The following is a 13033-nucleotide window of genomic DNA, read 5'->3' on the forward strand; positions in this document are numbered from 1 at the left end:
GTGGAGAACAGGAGGGCTTCTTAAAGAAGAACTAACATGTCTGTGAGAGCCAAAATTCTTACTGGTTGATAGATGATCAAATACTTATTTCACACAATAAAATGGAAATTAATTATTTAAAAATCGTACATTGTATTTTTCTGGGTTTTTGTTTTAGATTCCATCACTCACAGTTGAAGAGTACCTATGATAAAAATTACAGTCATCTACAAGCTTTGCAAGTGGGAAAACCTGAAAAATCAACAGTGTATCAAATACTTGTTCTCCCTGATGTCGAATGGCTGCAAATACATTGTTGTGCCCTCAGGGAGGGGGAACTTCCCCCCTTCCTGAGGGCACAATGGGGATGGGAGGAGAGAACGTGCCCCCCCCCCACACACACACACACACACACACACATACACACACATTCCTCAGTGTTACCTCTACTGTTACCTCCAGTAATTTTACTGGTCAGATTTTTTATTTTTTTATTTTTTTTTTTACCTTTATTTATGCAGGTAGTCTCATTGAGTCACAAGGACCCACTTCCCAAGAGAGACATGTACTGGGCAGCTATGTGAGCACCTGGGTGTGACAAAGCTAAATGTTTTGGCGGCAGTAAGCTCGTTAGCTCGTCAAAAAAAAGAGTAAATATCCATAAATTAGCCACAGCATTGTGCAAGCCGCGGGGTTCAAAGCGTGCGGGGTAAAAGTAGCTGCTTATAGACCGGAAATTATGGTATTTACATTTTGTGTAATCATGTTTGTGCAAACATATTGTGGGCTCTGTGTCACATGAATAAATTGGGTTGTAAAAAAATTGTCTCCAAGTAGTGCAATGGTTAAAAACTGGAGACAGTCAGGTTGCTTGTTGTCCTTAATCGTGTTTCAGTCGGACTGCACGGGGAAACTGGGCTTCCATGAATTTAAACTACTCTGGAACAATATAAAAAAATGGCAGGTAGGTCCAGTAGTCCTTTTTCATTTTGTTATCTCCTTTCGTGGTTCACAAAGTTTTGCTCTCGTGGTCATTAAACAAAAATCATAATTAATGTCTGCTCATTTCAGTGTTTTCCAATGTGACTATCTGCTGTGTTTATTGAAGGACTTGTCTGGCTTGAAATTTGCAAAATAATTTTCTAAATAAAAGAAGTATTGAACTCTAAAATATGTCTCCGTTTTCGGTATTTGGGTTAAAGTCGCCACTACAGTAGGTTTATTTGTACTGCTTTTTCTACATTCTGAATCATCTTACCAGGAAACTGAGATGGCGTAACTGCTTTAAATATTTGTATTGTTTACTGTTTAGGGTGTGTACAAGGCTTGTGACAGCGATCACTCTGGCTTCATCAGTGCATATGAGCTGCCGAACGCTTTTGGAAAAGCCGGTAAGGCTTTATTCATCTGCTATGTTCAGACTTAGACAGGCACAAGGGAAGCCTTCAGGTACAGTCAGGTTATTGTAAGTAGCAGTGCATGATTTCCTAAGCATAAAGCACTTGACTGTTTTATGTAGACCCAACTTGTCTCTGTACCTCCTGACATTTTATCTTGTGCCTGTTTGAATATATTTCAAAGGGTGTGCCATCCTGGTGGACGTCCTGCTTCCTGGTAACAATTGTTTCTTCTGTTCTTCTGATCTGCAGGGTTCCCCCTCAATGACCAGCTCTTCCAGATGATCATCCGCAGATACAGTGATGAAAATGGCAACATGGATTTTGATAACTACATCGGCTGCCTTGTCAGGCTCGATGCCATGTGTCGTAAGTTTCACCCCTCAGCTAGTTCTCGTTGTTCCAAGGCTTTTCAAAGAAAAGACTGTCAAAGGTTTCTGATCCGATCTAATCCAGGTGCCTTCAAGACCCTGGACAAGGACAACAACGGAACTATCAAAGTCAATGTTCAAGAGGTAAAGAAATTCAAGGATTTTCACAATGATGTATTTTCTCTTTGGTCATGAAGTCATCCTCTCTTCTTTTCTCTTATCAGTGGCTTCAGCTGACCATGTACTCCTGAGTCCTGGTGGGGATCCCTGGCCCCTTCCCCCTGCTTGGTCTTTGAAGCCACTTTATCTATCCACACAACCCCAAATACTTTTATCAGTCCCTGGAGCTTAAACATATAGGTTTATTTTAAAAGTTATGATTTACAGTGGGGGCAGCACGGTGGCGCAACTGGTAGAGCTGCTGCCTCTCAGCGAGCAGGTCCCTGGTTCAAACCCCGGTCCAGGGGCCTTTCTGGGTGGAGTTTGCATGTTCTCTCCGTGCATGGTGGGTTTTCTCCGGGTACTCCGGTTTCTTCCCACAGACCAAAAACATGCAGGTTAGGCTGATTGGTAACTCTAAATTGACCCTAGGTGTGAGTGAGAGAGTGAATGGTTGTTTGTCTCGTTTGTCTCTGTGGCCCTGTGATGGACTTGCGACCCGTCCAGGGTGTACCCCGCCCCTCGCACAGTGATTGCTGGACATGGGCACCAGCGACCCCCGTGACCCAAAATGGAATAAGCGGGTAAAGAAAATGGATGGATGGATGGATGGATGGATTTACAGTGGTATCAAATCAGAAACCTCCAGCCAGCATGAGGCCCAGCTAAGTCTGAACAGGACTGTAACCCACATGAATGAGGCATGCTTTGGTATTTGCCCTGAAGTGAAACATCAAAATGTCTTCACTTTATGAATGAGGGGAAAGCTCGAAGCAGCGCTGCTCTGGTGCGGGGGCTCATTTCACAAACATCCTGCTCTAACCAGGGCACATCTGAGCTTTGAGACGACATTCACCCGTCCATAGAAATTTCAGCCACTACACGATGCAGGCAGGCTGTTCTTGCTGGTCTCACAAGTTTTTCCCACCCATTTAGAGTAGTCTGAGCTCTGGGCGTATTCAAGGTACCTGAGTGTGGGAGTTGTATATTTCTTTGAATTTTTTCACCCAGTGAATTCTCAGAAACACTCAATTCAGCCTCACACTGAGCAGCTCTTCCAACTGCAGCCTCTGAGTTTTTGCTCACATGAACACAAGTATACAGTATTTTGTAAAGGCTCTAAGAATTAGGCAGAAGTGGTGGACAGTGGTGTAGTCTACATTTTTGTAGTGGGTATATCGCGGTAAAATTAGTTTTACTTTAGACACTGCTGAAGCCACGGAGCGCGAATGTCCCAACGTCCAACGTAAAACTAACTTTACCACGGTCTGTCCATATACTGTGCTTAGAAACCAAAATACACTAGTTAGTACAATGTAATCGTCAATTATTTTGCATTTTAAGCATATTGAACATTTCCAAATTTATCTAATGCTTATATTTGAATAAATGAACCACAAACTTTGTGTAACAGTTGGCTTTGTAATAAAAACGTAATAGAATTTATAAAACACTTTCAAAGCAAAACATGTTTAAGTATTAAGTAGTAAGTACAGACGTATTAATTATACAATAATTTGCTGGATAAGCGAATGTAATAAACAAGTGCTGTATAGCGATAGATTGTTACGGAAAAGTTTAACTGCCGTTTACCGTATCAATGACACGTGCCTAATGATATGTCGTATCAGTGGGCACTTTGAAATGGTTATACTGAAATTCTTAAGCTTTTCTAGTGGGTATACTCCGTATGTCCGCGTATCGTGTAGATTACACCACTGGTGGTGGACACCATAAAGATTTAGCCAGGTCCTGTTCAATCTGTTTGAAATCCACTGCTGTTAGGTACGTATTCTGCACTAACACTATAAATCTAAGTGTTTAAGGTAGGCTAATATCATATTTTGTTCATGTTTACGTTCAGCACATCCATGTGTGAAACAAAAGGCTATGATTATGGAGATTATCGTACTTTTTAGAGCAATTCACAGTTTTATTTTCTCTCAGCTTCCTGTCACTGAAAACCTTCAACAAGTTGTTGATACCAGGTTCAGTCAGCACAGTGTGTGGATTATTAAGATGTATTGATGTGAATTCCACTAATGCATGTAGCCACTGGGAGGGAAATGGGATTTTAAAGTTTTATAAGTAGTTACTGTTTTAGCCATTAAACTGTTACTCTAAAGTGCTTATGCTTGATAAATGCCTGTGCCATATTTGAAATAAAACTGATTTATTGGATGTTTTATTCTTAACGCATTAACAAGTGAGTTGATTTTTCACACTGAATAAATGTTTTGTAGTATCAGCATTTGAAAACACTTTAAAGTGGGGGAAAAAAATGCATATATATATATATATATATATATATATATATATATTACAGGTCCTTCTCAAACAATTTGCATATTGTGATAAAGGTCATTATTTTCCATAATGTAATGATAAAAATGAAACTCATATATTTCAGATTCTTTGCACACCAACTGAAATATTTCAGGTCTTTAATTGTTTTAATACTGATGATTATGGCATACAGCTCATGAAAATCCAAAATGCCTGTCCCAAAAAATTAGCATATCATGAAAAGGTTCTCTAAACAAGCTATTAACCTAACCATCTGAATCAACGACGTAACTCTAAACACCTGCAAAAGATTCCTGAGGCTTTTAAAAACTCCCAGCCTTGTTCATTACTCAAAACCGCAATCATGGGTAAGACTGCCGACCTGACTGCTGTCCAGGAGGCCATCATTGACACCCTCAAGCAAGATGGTAAGACACAGAAAGAAATTGCTGAACGAATAGGCTGTTCCCCGAGTGCTGTATCAAGGCACCTCAGTGGGAAGTCTGTGGGAAGGGAAAAGTGTGGCAGAAAACGCTGCACAACGAGAAGAGGTGACCGGACCCTGAGGAGGATTGTGGAGAAGGGCCGATTCCAGACCTTTTTTTGTATTAAAAACACTTGTCTTTCATTGGTGGGATGAAATATGCTAATTTTTTGGGACAGGCATTTTGGGTTTTCATGAGCTGTATGCCATAATCATCAGTATTAAAACAAAGACCTGAAATATTTCAGTTGGTGTGCAATGAATCTGAAATATATGAGTTTCATCTTTATCATTGCATTATGGAAAATAACGACCTTTATCACGATATGCTAATTTTTTTAGAAGGACCTGTATATATATATATAAGCGAATGAGGGAAAATGAGATTTTTGTACTTATCTCCGTACTTTCTAAAAAAAATTAATGCTAGTTATCCAGGCGTTACAGAAATGGCCCTTTAACCCGGGTTAAGCCTACACCGGAAGCTGTCCCTTCAAAATAAAATGGTTCAAAACTGAAAGAATTTATGAGTTAAATGATGTAACATTTCTTTGAAAAGTAACAAGCTAGAGTAACAGTTGTCACGCGCTATTTGTGAAACTAACACTAAATGCGGATGTAGTCCTGTACTATCGAAATAAGGATGAGCTTGAATTTGTTACATAAGCATCGCTAATTCTAACCGGAATGGATTTTACTACGTTAGCGACAACCCTGTTAGCTTGACGGATATGTAGAGAAGGACGTTTTCCCCAAACGTTTCTGGATAAAATTGTATCTTCTTGATCGTAAGGGTATACTCTGTCTCACGGGTTAAATTTATCCGTAGCGTGCACTTTTTTGAAGTCTAGCTGTGTTTGAAGTGCATTAACCATTACTGAACTAAGCTAAAGCTAATCCGTAGCCATGTTACAGGAAACTAGCCTCGTCATGCGTGTTTTGTTGTGCAGCAGAAAACGAAAGATCTGAAGGGACAGATTAAACCGCAGACTTGTTCAGATCACCAAGAGTGTGCAGCTGGGGAGGTTTTCTGTAACGAAGCAGCGACAGGTCTGTATCATATATGTAGCTGATCCATGCGTGCAATGACAACAGATCCATTGTTAGCCGACTGCCATCACACTATTGTTACTAAGGTTTATTAAACATTACTCAATTAATACACTCATAAGTTTAGAGATTCTTCATTTAGTGAGTTGACCATCTCACTAATCAGAACCAAATAAGCATATCGACCCTGAACGCATCACTGGACGTTTCTGACTTTCACCTTGTCAGCAGACAAGTTTCAGTTTACAAATCAGACAAAGTTTTGTTAATAAACCACAAATAAGAGGCAAACAAGGACATTTACCATTGTTCACTTTGCTGTCAGTGTGTAGACCCCCCAACAGGTGAAGGGAGGCTGTGCAGATCAAACAGCAGAACTTTGTTGAGGCTGGGTGTGGAGAATGTCTTCAACTATGTCATTATTCTACAACCAAGACAGTGCGACCCGCTTCAAGAAAAGAAAAGCTCGTTTCTCCTTCAGTGAAGTCCACGTCCTGTTGGATGAAGTCAGGAAGAACCGTATGGTTGTTGTGGGTATGTGTTTGTATATCAGGACTTTTAGTACCCATACTAGACTGGGCTGCTAACAGCTTCTATGAGCAAAAATATTCCAAGTGTCCAGAATGTCTTGTGGTGATTATCAGTTTTGTTTCTTGAGTTGCAGAGGTTCGCAGTTCTGTCACTTGAGTTTTCATATGAATGTGATGTTACTGATTTATTCTCGGATGAGTCCGTTTCAGACCCATCTAAACTTTTGTCATGGGCATTTCCATCCCATCCCATGAGCACTAGAGCATGTTTTGACACTTTTAGGGGAGCTCTGCTCTGACAGAAACCATGTCCAGGTCTTAAAACTGTTTCAGCAACAAAAAAACTGGAAAAAATAAAAAAATATATATGGAAAAACCCCATCTAAATCTGCCTTTCTTCATTTCTCAAGAGTCCTGTAGACAAAGTCATAAATGTGGCAGCATCTGCCAAGGTGGGTACAAAGCGAGCTAAGGTTTGCATGATTTGTGCAAAGGTGGACAACAAAATGACGTGCACAGTCTAAAATATAATTGCAAGCCATTCACACAAAATTAGGTCATAATTTTAAAAAATCAACCAATCAAAATGTGGCTCTACAGCTCCCTCAGAAATCAGTGAGACTCCAACAATATGTTCAAAATGCTGGAAGATGCACCAATTTTTTGTTGTGAATAACTAAATTCTGAGTGTGTGACCAGTGAGTTGTATTGGAGCGGGCCAGTTTTATAAAATCAGTTTGTTTTAGTGTGCACAGCTTGTAAAACTTAATTCATATGCCAATACCTCCATCCACATGGTACTCACCTTGGTAGACACCCCCATGTTCGTCTACTGGAATATATTTTAGATATAAATATTTGCAGGTTTATATCAATTTTTAATGATTTCTTATTTATCATTGTGGGTTTTTTTTAGACCTTAACATGTTTTCTGTCCCTTTTGCGACAAATTTAAGGCATTCGTGCTGATTCTTTGTTTTGAAAGAAAATTTATCGCAGTACTGCGAGCCTCTGAGAATGGAACAAGAACTCTGAGAGCCGTCACAAATGTTGTGAAACATTCTGTTGCCAGCTCGTTGCAGTCCGGTGAGATTTTACCTTTCAGGTTTGATGTGTATTATCCCAATAAGTTGCCCTGAATCATAAACAGATTGTTTTGCTGTTCGTTCTTTAAGGTAAATTCAATCGTGGCGTCCCAACAGACACAAAGAAACGAATTTGGGCAGAGATCACTGCACGGGTCAATGAGATTGGAGAGTGCCAACGTGAAGCCATGGAGGTAATCAAGAAATGGTCTGATCTGAAATGTGACACTAAGCGGAAGGTGGCCGCCATGCGGTCAGGGACAGTGCCCAACAGAGGACTGAACTCTCGCCTTTCCCGAGACCTTAGTCAGACAGAGAAAATCGTGCTCCAGATTCTGGAGATGGATGATGACAACCAGAGCATCTGTGACTTTGGTCCACTGGGAGATGATGACGACGTTCCAGACGAGGACGAGGAAATGGACGAAGAGGACATGATTCGAATGCACAGTTCTCCCAATGGAGGTGTGAGCATGGTGTCCATGCCACCGCCGCCTTCCTACAGCGTGAGCGGACAAACACATTCAGGTAACTGTGAAATATACAAGAAAGATGTGACTTGCAGCAAGTAAATGTCACTTTTCTGTAAAAGAGCTGCGTCTTTATTCATATGACCTATGAAACATCTGAAATTAAATTGCATTTACGTGTTTCAGGGGATTCATCACAGGCAGCGTTTGATGTGCAGTATGAAGTTCCTCCAACAGAAGGTGATATTCAGAAACAGTTCAAAAATAAATCTGCTCTGGTCACTTACTGGTTTTAAGCTATTCTACAGTGTTGAAAAGTCCATCCATCCATTCATTTTCTTTACCCGTTTATTCCATTTTGGGTCACGGGGGTTGCCGGTGCCCATGTCCAGCAATCACTGTGCGAGGGGCGGGGTACACCCTGGACAGGTCGCAAGTCCATCACAGGGCCACATAGAGACAGACAAACGAGACAAACAACCGTTCACTCTCTCACTCACACCTAGGGACAATTTAGAGTTACCAATCAGCCTAACATGCATGTTTTTGGTCTGTGGGAGGAAACCGGAGTACCCAGAGAAAACCCACGCATGCACGGAGAGAACATGCAAACTCCACCCAGAAAGGGTGGACCACCGGACCGGGATTTGAACCAGGGACCTGCTCGCTGAGAGGCAGCAGCTCTACCAGTTGCGCCACCGTGCTGCCGTGTTGAAAAGTCCTGGTTGTAAAACCACTACATTTGTCTGATATCCCCCTGCTTTAAACATTGAGGTACAGAGACAGGATCCCTGTTACTGATATTCAGTTGTATTCAGTAATCGAAGGGTGGGGATTATCCAAAAAATTTAAGCTGACTTTCTTGGTAGGTTTTTTTTAATTATTATCATCAGCCAGTAACAATCAGTCAGAGGAGCAACACTTGTCTCTCCTTTCAAAGTAACTCTGTTTTCCACTAAACAATAGTTAGCATGTTAGCAGGTAAAATCTACAGCTTTCTGCAGGCTCGATATGGAGGCTAATAACCCAAATTATAATTACTGACATGAATTTGTCAGGCTCAACATTCTTTTACCAAAAAAAAGTATAGACACAGTTACTTTATGAATCTAAATAAATTGGTCTGGTGTGCTAATTTACTCTTAATATGCCTCTTGTTATTATAACTTATACTGGAAGTCAACACGTAACAGCTCTTAAAAACACACCTTGTTTTTTAGGTACCTGACAACAGCTGGCACATGTTTATATAAACAGTGTCATTAAACAAGCTTCTCATAATGACCTCTACAGTCTGTTTAAAAGAAATTGGCATTTTAAAACAACCTGATGACTCTTAATGTTCAAGTTAAAATTACCTTATTACTTGTGATTCAAATAAATAGAACTACTATAAACTGTCCATAGGTGTGGCTGTGAATGGTCCTTTGTTTCTGTGTCCCTGCGGTGGACTGGAGACCTGTCCAGATTTCCCTGTGGTGGACTGGAGACCTGTCCAGTGTGTCCCCTGTCTCTCGCACAGTGACTGCTGGATATGGACACCAGCTCTCTGTGATCCTGAATGGGAAAGTGGATAAAGACGATGGGTGGATAAATTATATATCTAAGCTTGATTTTTATATACCATTGTTATAATTTTATAAATAACAAATGTAATCTGAATCTGGTTTAAAATCTGTCCTGAGTTGTATGAGTCATATTTGTGTTCTCTGAGTCTCCCCATTTTATTTTATTTTGTGTTTAAAAATTTAAATTAAAACCATATTAATTAATATACTGCTGGCCTGTGAGCCGCCATTGAATAGCCCTATACTAGTATATTTATCCATTGACTTTACCTGCTTTATATTTTCTGGGTCATGGGGGCTCACTGGTGCCCATTTCTGGACAGGTCTCCAATCTATCACAGACACATGGAGACAAATGAGACAAACTCTCACTCACCTAGGGACAATTCAGAGTTACCAATCAGCCTAACATGCATGTTTTTGGTATGTGTAACATAATAATTATTAAATGTGATATTTGGGCAGCAGTAGAAGCTACAGTTTTGCTTTTTAATTAAAAAAGGCAAATAAAAGATGTAAAATGTTTGTTTTAATACAGAGGAGCTGTGTATTGTTTCCAGGGTTATATCGTCAGATTCTCTTCGCCTGTGTTGATTTAAAACGGTCTATAATGCTTATTGTATTTTTTATTTGAAGATACAGAAACTGGATATGGAGATTCTGATGAAGACCAAAACGAAGATGTGCTTCCTTCGACTCAGGGAGTGAAAACAACAGCTGATCGCCACGTTAACAACGGCCTCCACAGACAGGGACAGCCTCAGACGTCCTTCACAGAGTCCGATTCAGCCCCCACACTTGTACAGGGTCAGAACCCGAGGGACAGCCTGCTGCAGAATGCATCACTGAGCCTGCAGGAGCAGCATGCCACCAACGTGCTGCTGGAAACCGTGTCGCGCTCCCTGGAGCTTCTGGCCGAGTCGGTGCAGCAGTTGGCAGAGACTCAGCAGGAGTTTGTGCGTGAGTCATTGCAGCTCCAGAGGGAGACCGTGCAGGTTCTCAGAGACTTCACGGGTGGAGCTATCGCACTCGTGCATGACAAACTGAATGGGTGGCCGGCGTTATAACGGCACGGTCACATGGAGGTGGGGTCAGCCGAACCATACTTGGGTCTCAGGAGGAGGGAGTTTTAACCTCTGTTGGACATCACCTCTGCTCACTGTTCTTTTTAAAAGGACTTCAAAGAAAAAAAAGGCACTTCAAAGGATTTCTGTGCCACTTTTTAAAACTGCAACATTAGAAACACTGAAGGAATTGTCATTTAAGTGGTGGACTGGGAAAATAATAAATATTAGCCATAAAGAAAGAACATGGAGTATTTTTTAAAATCACTAAAGATGATCACCTTTTTAAATGAAACACTACAGTTAAATCTTTCTGTCAGTGTGCAGAGGTCAGCATGTGACAGCTAAGCAAGTGTCTGCTCCTTCTGGCTCCTACTGCATGAATTAAGGCACATTTCAGTAAATCAGAGCTTCATCAAGAAATTAATTCTTTTCAGTATTTCAGTTCAGAAAGTGAAATACTTCCAAAAGTTAATTCCTCAAAGTGACAGATTGACAGGGTAGAGGGCAGGCCCCAGAAACCATCTTATCACCAGCAAACTGTTTTTTTTCCACTATGGGAGTGGGTGCTTGTGGGACTCCAGGTTGTTTGTGGCTCCTCGTACAGAAGTCGTCCTTGGATGAAGGACGAAACGTCTCAGCAAAAAAAGAAACTGTCCAGATGACCTGACTGAATATTGTCTCATAGTCATCAAGATTAATGCTCAATAATTCAGCTAAAGAATCCAATAATGTTGTCAGGTCATCTGGACAGTTTCTTTTTTTGTTGATGTTTCGTCCTTCATCCAAACTAACTCAGTGATTGTCTCATAGTGATAAGCATTTATTTCTTTTAAGTTTGATCCTTCTAGCTTACAGCTAATAAATACACAAAATTCAGTTTTTTGGAATATGTACCTGTTTTTTTTTGTGTGGTTAATTTAGAATATTGCACAAGTCCAGTACACAGATGAGCAGCTGAATGTCAATCACCCCTGCAGATGTAGGTGCAGTACCATGGAACAGGCAGTAGGGGGTGCTGCTGATCCATGTTGAAAGCTCGACAAACCTGAAAGGCTTGATTTCGTTGCCAAGTATTTCTTGTCAAGGTTTATGTAAAAGTTTTAGAATGAGTTATGGTGGCGGTCTGAAGCAAACTGAACCATTATCTCATCACATTTGGTCCAGCGCTCCAACTGGACCAGTACTTTCTGGTACTCGGTACAGGTGTTGCACCAGGGAAATCATCCCTGATAGAACTGACAGAGAGACCCTCTGGTTTTTGATCACCTCCCTGACTAAAGCCCTTCTCCCCCGATTACCCAGTTTAGACGGCCAGTGGTTCCAAACTTCTTCCATTTATGGCTATGACAAATATATCCAAAAAAAGTTCAGTCTGGTCCTCTGGACATTCCAAAAAACAAAACAAAAAAATGTAGATACGTTTCGTCTTTCATCCGAAAGACTTCCTCAGTCTGAGGTGCTATATTCAGCTCAGTCTCTTAAATAGCACCTTCTCAGAGTGGATCAACCAGTTTGCTGCTGACAACCAAAACCAGCTGCTCACATGGTCAAGAAGGACCATCCGCCTAACAATGGATCATTAGCACACTTTTTTTTTTGCTTTGTTTTGTTTTTTTTGAATGTCCAGAGGACCAGATTGAACTTTTTTAGATTTTTCTACCTGGATTGTTGAGCATGCATCAGGATAGGTGAGGTGGAGTTTGCGAAAATTCTGAGTGATGGGAATCTATTGATCAAATGTAAATCTGAAGAACAAAAAAAATAAAGGTATGCAGATTAACAACATTTGCAAAAACATTGTTAGTGAAAGGAAAATTATTGAGAAAACAAGGTATCACATGGTATTCCACTTGAGGAAGATCTGGAAAAACTTAAGGAAAAGAAATATTCATGATGCTGAAATATGCAATTTGAAAAGGTTGTTAAAAACAGTATCTGGGAAAAGGATAGAGAGTCTCTCGGTACTTTTGGAGTTTAATGGCGACGTTCTTCCTGATGAAATAAAAATTGGTTTCATGCGTTTTCCTGTCTGGCCTTATATCCCTCCTCTGCGCTGTTCAAGGGCATCAGAAGCATCCGTAATGTGGGGGGGACACAATGATGTGTGTTGGCGTGTGTGCGCGTTTAAAAAATTGTACACTAGTGCACAAAAAAGCAACATTTCACCTAGATTTCCTTTAATTCCACACATTTAAAGCATGTTTCTCACCAAGTTTGTGTAAATTCAGCTGTGGGTTTTAAAGACATTTTAACTTTAATGCAGAGCGTCAGGTCAGCACTATTTGTGTTTATAGAAAAATAAAAAAACATTGCCACTAGACTTTTTTAACTTGTGTTCAACACTTCTCATCTAAAGGATGTTTCTCAGGAAGCTTGAGGACAATAAGGTGTATTACCTGTATTACCTGTCATATCAAATTGGTTTGAACCAGTTTGACATGACTGTCGACGAGGAAGAGGGCCTGCAACACAGGAGGGGGCATGCCAAAGACACCATCTTAGCACCAACATAACTGGTTTGTTCCACTTTGGAGTAAGCTGTTTGGAGGAAGAATCAGTTTTGTGTTGTGTGTTTCTTTGACTGATG

General features: G+C 40.6%; 2 protein-coding genes across 2 annotated transcripts in view; both read left to right on the forward strand.

Moving 5' to 3' along the window:
* LOC119420605 (calpain small subunit 1) overlaps nt 1-2165 on the forward strand; it is a gene marked incomplete in the record, with an annotated part of 43624 nt that extends 41459 nt beyond the window's left edge. The window contains 5 exon segments of the mRNA XM_037688022.1: nt 875-943; nt 1292-1370; nt 1629-1745; nt 1833-1891; nt 1972-2165. Of these exon segments, the coding sequence (XP_037543950.1) occupies nt 875-943; nt 1292-1370; nt 1629-1745; nt 1833-1891; nt 1972-1998 (351 nt within the window).
* Nucleotides 2166-6073: 3908 nt separating this feature from the next.
* On the forward strand, nt 6074-10737 carry zgc:153990 (uncharacterized protein LOC768125 homolog). Its single transcript, XM_037688021.1, has 4 exons — nt 6074-6260; nt 7432-7869; nt 7998-8051; nt 10016-10737. Exons 1-4 carry the CDS (start codon nt 6128-6130, stop codon nt 10444-10446), a joined length of 1056 nt encoding a protein of 351 aa, XP_037543949.1. The 5' UTR covers nt 6074-6127; the 3' UTR covers nt 10447-10737.
* The last annotated feature ends 2296 nt before the right edge of the window (nt 10738-13033 follow it).

Source organism: Nematolebias whitei, chromosome 14, assembly GCF_014905685.2.
Source record: "Nematolebias whitei isolate Nwh7 chromosome 14, NemWhi1, whole genome shotgun sequence".
Classification (NCBI taxonomy): Eukaryota; Metazoa; Chordata; class Actinopteri; order Cyprinodontiformes; family Rivulidae; genus Nematolebias; species Nematolebias whitei.

What these genes read in the sequence shown, in the direction of transcription:
- zgc:153990 (XM_037688021.1), top strand. Translation starts at nt 6,128, where the DNA reads ATGTCTTCAACTATGTCATTATTCTACAACCAAGACAGTGCGACCCGC. An exon ending in GAGCGGACAAACACATTCAG is followed by an intron (nt 7,870 to 7,997) that starts GTAACTGTGAAA and finishes TACGTGTTTCAG; the next exon opens with GGGATTCATCACAGGCAGCG. An exon ending in TGAAGTTCCTCCAACAGAAG is followed by an intron (nt 8,052 to 10,015) that starts GTGATATTCAGA and finishes TTTTATTTGAAG; the next exon opens with ATACAGAAACTGGATATGGA.